Raw genomic sequence first — 9,115 nt, 5'->3', positions numbered from 1 at the left:
CCGCGGGCCGGGGAGGGGGCGCGTGCCCTGCGGCCCCCCGCGCCGTGCCGGTTCCCGTGTCGGCAGAGGATGCGGGCTCCGGCGGCGGCGGTGCGGGCCCGGGAGGACGCGGGAGGATGAGCACCAGGCCGGCGGTCCGGCCGCGCGGCGCCGGGAGGAGGCGCAGGCGGCGGGGGCGGCGGCGGGCGGCGGGCGCGCGGGGCGCGGGCCGGCTCGGGCTCGGAGGATGAAGTGCAGCGCCCGCGGGGCCTGCGCCGCGCTCTCCTCCTGCCTCCTGCTCGCCTGCGCGCTCAGCGCCGCCGCCGTCGGCCTCAAGTGCTTCTCGCTGGGCTCGGAGCTCCGCGGGGAGCCGTTCCGCCTGGGGGCGGCCGCCGGCGCCTTCTACTCGGGGCTGCTGCTGGCCGCCGGCCTCTCGCTGCTCGGCGCCGCCCTGCTCTGCTGCGGGCCCCGGGACGCGCCCCTCGCGGGGCCGGGGCCGGGGCCGGGGCCGGGGCCGGGGCCGGGGCCGGGGCTCGGAGTCCCCGCGGCCCCGGCAGGCGCTCCAGAGACCGCTCCGGGCGAGCCGGAGGCCGCAGTCGGGCCCGCGGGGCCGGTGAACAGCCAGAACCTGCTCCTGCTGGGCGTTCTCGTGTTCATGCTCGGGGTCCTCAGCGCCTTCGCGGGTGCGGTGATCGACGGCGACACCGTGTCCCTAGTGGAACGCAAGTACTCCCACTACTGCCTGCCCCCGCGCGCGCCGGCCGCGGCTCCGGGGCCTGCGGCCACCGCCCCCGGCGCGCCGCGCGCCCGCAGCACCCTGGACAGCGCCACGTCCGCCAAGTGCCGCCAGCTGAAGGACTACCAGCGGGGCCTGGTGCTTTCCACCGTCTTCAACTCGCTCGAGTGCCTCCTGGGCCTGCTCAGCCTCCTGCTGGTCAAGAACTATAGGTCGTCGCAGGCCCGGCGCGGCCGACGCGCCCGGCGGAGGGGAGGCCGGGCCCTGGCGCGGCCCCGCGGCGGCCCGGGGCTCCGCGCGCAGCCGCCGGTCTCCCGGGTGCGGCGGGGCCCGCGGGGCCGGCGGGGCCGGCGGCTGCAGCACCGCCCGAGCGAGGCGTCCATCCTGTCTCCGGAGGAGTCGGACTTCGCCGCGCCCGGGGACTGCGCGGGCCTCGTGGCGCACCACGCCGTCTCCTACATCAGCGTGGGCGGCTTCCACACGCCGGACGAGGCAGGCGTGGAGGTGTGCTGTGGAGGGCACCCGTCCGTGGAGCTGCCCGGGTACGCGCCCTCGGACCCCGACCTCGACGCCTCCTATCCTTACTGCTGCAGGCCGCCCTGCGAGGCGGCGCGCCCCTGGGAGCCAAGTCGGGCCTGTTGACCCCCCGGGCACACCCCCAACACGCCAAGACCGCGCTCCACCGCACCCGCCACCGCAGCGCGTGGGGACCGGGGCTGGCGGGGTGCAGAGCCAGGCCTCGCCGTGGTGTCTCATCGCCAGGGGCTGTTCGGCCCGGCAGCTGCCTCCGAGGTCTCTCCACCACGAGACTGGGCCTCCAGTGTTACCGTTTCTGTGTCCAGGAGGCTTCTCTTCTTTTCTGTATCTGTTCGTATCGGGATTCCACTTTAAAGTTTACAATAAATGTTTGGGGTTAGCTCGCCCCCAGCGCACTTCTCTCTGGCAAGTCCGTTCCCTGGGTGATGCTCCCAGGTCCCCGGTGAGAGCTCGCCCGGCCAGGGTGATTCCTGGTAGGAAGACCCCTCCCGCAGAGGACAGAAGGATCACTATGGGAGAGAAAGAAAGAAAGGAGAAGGGCCGGACAGCAACACTTTGTACACGGATGTGCCTGCTTTTGTCGAGACTTTCTTATTGTAAAGCTCCATAAACAGTGAACATGTTTGGTAAATTTATTGCAATTTAAAATTGGTGAGTTCCTTTATTAAATTAATTGCTATGTTATTGGAGTTAGAGGGTGTATACACACAGGTCATTTGGGGGGGAAACGGTTGAATTGATCAGACAGATGTGAACTCCAGCAGCTGTACTCGGGTTGCAGGTTGGCAAAACCCAGCCCCCTTCCGAAGCCAGTTTTCTGTGTGCACCAGGCCCCATCATCTCTTGTTTTGGGAGCTGATGATGAGGTTTCTGCTGCAAAGCTGAGCTTATTTTTGGTTCATACCCACAGACAACCCCATCCTGTTTTGGAAAACCAGTCATAGTTTTTTTGGCAAAGATGATTTGCCTGTTGATTAATTCATTATCTGGTAACTGGAGCATTATACCATTTCATTTAAAATATGCCCCTTAACTGATGTGAAGGTCATAGTTTAAAATCCTTAGGATGTGTGTGTGCATATTTGCACACACAGGATGAAATGTGTCCCAAACGACGGTGAAGATGAAGGTAAAGTGAATGTCCATTCAGTCGGGGGCTGGCTGGAAGCCACATGGGCTCAGAGTCTCTGGGAAAAGGCGATTTGACTCCCACACGTGGGAACTGTGGTGTCGGGCAGGTATGCATTGACTCTGAACTCCTTCAGAGGAGAGCCCCACACTGACCGAAAGGTGTGTGCCTCCAGCAAACCTCAGTGGGGACACACCAGTGCTCTGCCAGGAGGGAGCACAGCACAAACCCTTTAGTTGAGAAAAGTGAAAGAAATAATGTGTCGTGTATTTTTAGTGTTTGGGGTCCACTTCTCATTGTGAAAAAGAACCCAGATTTAGGAGTGGAGGTGGAGTTCCCAAGTCCAGGTTCTGGGGTGAGACCTCTCCTCAGCTCCCAGGTGTCCTGCCCAAAGCCCCTGTCCTGGCCAGGGTCTAGCCAGGCTGCCCAGCTGCAGCAGAGGCTGCTAGAGAGGTGTGGAGGCCTCTCACCGTTCAGTGGCGACAGACCCATCGGCCTGATGCTCAATGATTGTAAAACTCAAATATCTGATCAAAGAGCCAATGTCCTCTCCTGATACATTGATGCTGCCTGAGGAAAAAGGGTCATTCGTGTCCAGGTTACTCGGTTATCGCCCAGAGGCCTCTTCAGATGTGTGTCCTTATTAGGCCTCTGGATACAGCCAGGCTGAGGGCATGACCCAAGCAGTTTCCCCCATGGGGCCTTAGAGCCTGGCCCCTCGCCTGTCCCCACACCAGCAGCCCACTGGCCACCAACCTAAAAAGCAAATGTGATAAGTGGCAGCAAAAGTGACTTTAAAAAATACTTTCCCATCTACCTAACTCAAACCAATCAGGCCCCTCCAAGCATTTCCTGCTTCCTGAGCAGGGCTGAGCCCACTCCCTGTGGGGATGGCTCAGAGCTGCACAGCAGGGGTGGTCGGGTCAGAGTGATGCGAGGCATCAGACCCCCCAGACCCTTGTCCTCTTAGGTGGTTCATGTTACACAATTTGTGCAGCTCACATGTCAGATGCCTCATGAGTCTCAGATTTACATAAAAATCAGTGGCCTCTCTAGTTTCACACTTTTCCTGTGATGGAGCAGAAGGCAGAGCCGATGGGGCAGGCTGGGCCAGCTGGAGCCAGCCGCATCCTTTCTCTGTGGGCGTATGGATGGGCAGCAGGGAGTGCCTGGGTCACATAGAAGTGAACGTTGAAGTGACGGAAAAACTAGGTGACATTTTTTTAAAGATGCAAATGTTTCTAACCTCCCAGATACTCTTAACCCCACTCTATAGACCCTGCTATAATGATGTGGGACACCGGGGTTTTATTTTTATAGTTTACACAGGAAATGAAATCCCAAATATCCGAAAGCTAAAGTTGTTCCTAGGACCGGCAGTCGGGGAACAAGTGGAATCAGGAAGCCTCCGGCCTTCCTGTCCTTGGGACTAGCTTCCCTGGGAAGCCTCCACACCCTCGGATGTCCCACACTCACCCGTGCTCTGTCCACACTCATCCTGCTTTTTGAAAGTTTAAGTTAGTTGTTTAGAGTTGATTCTTTGTGCTCTTTGGAAACCAATGCCAGTCCTTGGACCTTTCTCACAATGGCTCTTATTGTGCTGCTCAGAATAATATTAAATGCTTGGCCTGGTGGAGGCCCAACCAGGAGTTTATTATCACAATGAAATACCAAAATTAAACACATTTTAGCGTTTTTAGATGGCTTCATCTTGAGTTCATAAGTTGTAATTTTAAACATACTTTTAAGGGAATAATTTAATGAAAATAAAACATGATGTGGTCACCAAACAAGCCACGCTTTCTGAAGATAGATAAACAGATGCTCCTGGGCTCCAGGCATCTGGGTTTACCCACCGTTCCTTAGTCAGAGGGGTGTTCTGCCTTGGCAGCACAAACCTGAACCTCACAACTGAATTTTTCACTGGATTCAATTAAACAATCAGTTAATTTAAAAACCAGTTCAGATGGTGTTTGTGGTGAAGATCAAACTGCTGGGGATTAAATTTTACACTTAGTGTCATGATCTAGCACAAGCGGAAGCCTCAACTATGCACACAGACACACATAGGCAAGTACACACACATGCATACAGGAGCACATACACGTGCACACACATGAGCCCACATGCACATGCACACACACACACAAGTGCACAAACACGGGAGTACATACAAACATAAAATGAGTGCATGCACACATGCATCTGTGCACGATACACGCATATTGCACACATGTGCACAGACACATGTATGCACACATGCACTGCCTTCTGGGCATGTTTGAGGGCCAGGCCAGCAGCCTTGCCTGGGGCACCCAGGACTCCAGGTGGAACCCGTATTGGGGAAGTGGCCTGGTGCACGCCTGCTGCAGCACTGTAGGACATGCATGTAAGGAACATGTCTTAGAGGGTAGCTTGTGGGTGCTGAGCTGCACATTGGCCCACACACTCTGTCACAGCCAGGTGAGGCAGGCGGGTGGGGTGCTCACTCACGCAAATGCCGGAACAGATCAGCACAGCTAACCACAATGGGGCTGTGTTGGGGTCTGGGTGAGTGGTGAGGGCCAGGCCGAGTTCCTAGGCCCCGAGGTGGTCTGTGTTGCACAGACATTGTGCTTGGTTGGTGCTGACCCTTGGGGTCACCTTCGGGTCGAGCTCCCCACATGACCAGGTCTGTGCACATGCCATGCTGCCCCACGGTGCCCTCAAGGTTATTATTGCCCCAAAGTGCTGTTTCCTCACCAAGACATAAAGAAAACTGATAAATGGCAGAGACCTTAAGAAAAATGAATTCCGGTGTGTAAGTAAGTATAAACTTTATGGACCTGTGTGCCTGTTTTTAAGTATGAGACAGAGACAAAAGCCTAATGTCAGCTGGTTTACCTTCCAGGTGGGATACAATGTCTTTGCTTAATTTGCTACTTTCCAGCACAGTGATTCAGCACAGGAACAAAACACCAACAAAATGGAAGAAAGAAGTTTAACTCAGGAAGATAGTATGCATATCTCATCATGTCCCCAATTTGAATTCTCAAGACTCCCAGGGGTGGGAGAGGAAAGCCTGGGGAGTCCCCTCACAGAGCTGTGTTTAGGAGAGTTCTCTTAAAATCTCTGCATTTGGTGGGAATCTGCTCATACACACAAGTTTCACCTAGAGAAGCCCTGACCTCAGTTTACCACTTTATCTGCGATTGATCCTCAGTAGGATGCCAATAAAAACCTTGTCGCTATAGGATCAATACAACCTGTGCTAAAGCACAGTGCTCTCCACAGAGCAGAGCCTCGCTGTCTGTGTCTGCTGGGCTCTCATCCTGGCCTTGCAGACCCTGGTGGTGTGGGTGTGGCCAGACCTACCTGGATGTGCCAAAGGCAGGAGGGCTGGGCAGGTGAGTGGGTGAATGGAGGCTGCTCTGGCCCTGCGCCCCTGCCTGGCTCTGCTCACAGCACAGGAGAGGGGCCCAGCCTGCCTGCCTTTTGCCCGTCACCCCAGGCCTGGATTTGGCCTGTGCACTTGCCGCGGTCTTCCGTATGCTTCCTAAATGCCAGCCTGGTCCCTTTTTTGACCTCTACTCCTGACCCAATGTTTTCCTACTCAGAAACTTTCAAGAACTGCCCCTTTCCTGAAGGAAAAGTTATACCTCATGGAGCTGGCCCAGCTGGACCCTCCCGCCTTCCCTGTGGGCCTCCAGGGGCCAAAGGTGAATGGCCAGGTGCTCCAGTCTGTGGGGCCCTGTGAATAAATGGTGTGGTGACTGAGACTGGTGCTCCTTGGACTACCTCAGGGGCCTGGACTGTCTCAGAGCTCCATTCCCTGCTCTCTTCTGGCTTCTGGTGGCTGCTGACAGTCTTTAGCTTGTAGACTTGTCACCCCATTTTCTGCCTCTGCCTTCACCTGGCCTTCTTGTACATCTCTGTGCCCTGTCTCTTGTAAGGACACTGTCATCAGTGTAGGCCCAGCTCTAGTTCAGTCTGATCTTTAAAGACCCTATTTCCAAATAAGGTCATAATCTGAGGGGACAAACATTTGGGGGGACAAGATTGAGCCCAGTACAGAACTGTCAAGGTTGGCAGTTTGCTCATTTCTTCCTGCCTGGGGCTCGCTTGGAAGACCTTGGGGCCAGTAGCCCTTGCTGGGCTGGGGTCCTGCGTGGACGGAGTTGTGAAGCCTCGTCACCAGGGTGCTCACGCACCTGAATGCATCTGTCAGGTGAATAACCTTTAAAGAGCTCAAACATTAAAATTGATTGCCCAAAGAGAAAAGTTTGTTTTTTTTTTTTAAAAAAGTTTTTATTGATCTCAGAGAGGGGAAAGGAGAGGGAGAGAGAGCAATAGAAACATCAATGATGAGTCATTGATCGGCTGCCTCCTGCACGCCCCCTGCTGGGGATCAGGCCTGAAACCCCGACACGTGCCCTGACGCAGAATCAACCAAGATCTCTTTGCTCATAGGGTGACGCTTAATCACTGAGCCACGCCCGCCAGGTGAGAAAAACTTTCTTAAAATAAGTTACCCTTGGCTTATTTGCAAATGTTTTCAGGTAGCAACCATAATAACTTATTTGGCAAATTTATACTGGCACATCACTTTCCTGAAACTCCATGGCAGCTTGGGGCAGAAGTGGCCTCGGAGCTGGGGAAGGGAGGCTCCTTATCCAGTTGGAGAACACAGCCAAAGTGCCAGAGGACGGGAGTTCAATGCCCCGGGGCTGCTCTGAAAGGGACCGTCTCCACTGACCAGGGTCCTCCGGGACTCTCTGCCTCAGACCAAGCCTGAGTCTTGCTCATTTTAGGGGCTATCTTTCTGTCGTCCTCACCTCCCAGCCTGTTTCCTGCCCTCAATCCCAGGCCCCTTGTCCTGACCAGGTGGTATGTTACCTTTGTTGGGACCCTCCCCTCAAATTCACCTACAGGACAGTGCCTTTTCCGCTGGCCCTTTTGCCCCAGGGCTGCTACGCCTGTCCCAGTGGGCCTGCTCCTGAGCATCCCTCCTGCCTCCCAAGTGTGACTCTCCTAGTTTTTCCTTAAGTGCACAACCTCAGTTTTCCCATGTAGGAGCTTGTCTGCCCCTGTGGAGTGCACACAGGCCACCCTCCCTCACTTCCTGCCCCTCTCAGCCATCCCTCCAAGCTCTACCAGCTGCCACAGGCCAGCCCTCACCTGGGACCCTGTGGGGCACCTGGAGCACTCCCCTCCCCTGTAGGTGTCAGCTGGTCAGTGACTAATTGGTCTTGAGGGCTCCTCATGGCCATCTATCGAGCACTTTAGGTTCAGTCTCCCTTAATCCCAAACACAGTCACTTCACAGGTGGGAAAACCAAGGTTTAGGGAACCTGCTTCTGTCCCTAGGATGGAGCCCGTTTGAGAGCCAGAGGCCTCTGTTGTCTCTTCTGTTGCTGGGACCCTGCCTTGTTCTACATGCAGGGACCAAGGATCTGTTCCTAAGCAGCCTCTGTGGGACTTTGTCAGCTCAGGTACGGGGTGGGCAGTGTGACAACCTGAATCTCTTTCCAGACCTCTGGGCCTTAACCACATGCTAACTACCATCCCTCAGTCCCTCAGAACCCCAAACAGCCTTTCCTTCCAAACTCCGTATCTTCCCCTTCTCAGCCAAGTGGCTCCACCCCCAGGATCCTGTCCCCATGCCCTCAGCAGGCCCTTCAAGTCCACACTCTGCTAACTCATCTCACTCAGCTTTCCATTCAATAACCATCATGTGGGCTGGATGCCATGCCTTTGGAGGGTGCTTGCAGTCTGCCACTTGCCATGACTCCAAGGCATGTGCTTGCTCCAGGGGGACCCATAGGACACAGATTCTTCATTCTTTTCCATACTAAGTCCAGAAATCTGGTTGCCTCTGACATGTAGAGCACACCTCAGTCTTTCCAGCCACATTTCAAGTGAGCATCAGCTGCGTGTCTGACTTAGAATGACAGCGTCTTCTCCCTCACACTTATTTTCACCAGGAAATGTGTTAAATGTAAAGTACTTCACACAACATAACCCACACGTACCCACCACTGAGACTCAGTCTGCGTTGCCATTGAAACTAAAACAGCTGGCGTGGCTCAGTGGTTAGAGTGTTGGCCTGCGCACTGAGGGATCTTGGGTTCAATTCCTGGTCATGGGCAAGTACCTGGGCTGCAGGTTTGATTCCTGCCCAGTCGAGGTGCATGCGGGAGGCAAGCCATTGATGTTTCTCTCTCACATTGATGTTTCTCTCTCTTTCTCCCTTCCACTACCTCTAAAAAGCAATGGAAAAAATATTCTCAGGTGAGCATTAACAAAAAAAAATTACAAGTGACATCATTACTTAAAAAGCAGGGGCAGATCCTGGGGAGGAGAGGAATTGGGGGAGGAGAGTGAAGGCTGCTGGTGAAGAGCACAGCTGGGCTCAACCCCCCATTCTCTGAGATCACATTACTTTTTGGAATCAGAAGTTTTAAAGGCAGAGGCAGCAGTGGGCCCAAGAGTGTGCCACATGATGTGTCCTGTGGTAACTGTGGAGAGTGTGTCCTCTGGGACACCCTGGAGAGCAGGACCACAACTGATTGGATGAAATCCCCATCTATGATTGGTGCCGGGTACCCGGTGCCCACCTGCTCCCCTCAGACCGTGAGGCTGTCTCCAGGAGAGCCCCTCAGCACGGATCGCAACGCTTGCCTGAGAGAATGGCAGCCTAATGGTTTGGGGCATACATTTCCTTGAAAACCAAGTGGCCTGTCGTGGAAGCAGCAC

At 55.2% G+C, this 9,115-nt stretch overlaps 1 protein-coding gene across 1 annotated transcript; it reads left to right on the top strand.

Annotated features, from left to right (window-relative positions):
* Positions 1–226: 226 nt before the first annotated feature.
* Positions 227–4,162, top strand: TMEM271 (transmembrane protein 271; the record flags this gene model as incomplete). Its single annotated transcript, XM_081149609.1, has 1 exon — positions 227–4,162. One exon carries the CDS (start codon positions 227–229, stop codon positions 1,355–1,357), a length of 1,131 nt encoding a protein of 376 aa, XP_081005735.1. The 3' UTR covers positions 1,358–4,162.
* Positions 4,163–9,115: the final 4,953 nt, after the last annotated feature.

This window comes from Miniopterus schreibersii, assembly GCF_964146895.1.
Source record: "Miniopterus schreibersii genome assembly, chromosome: 1".
NCBI classification, from domain to species: Eukaryota; Metazoa; Chordata; class Mammalia; order Chiroptera; family Miniopteridae; genus Miniopterus; species Miniopterus schreibersii.
This window is presented reverse-complemented; position numbering and strand designations above follow the sequence as displayed.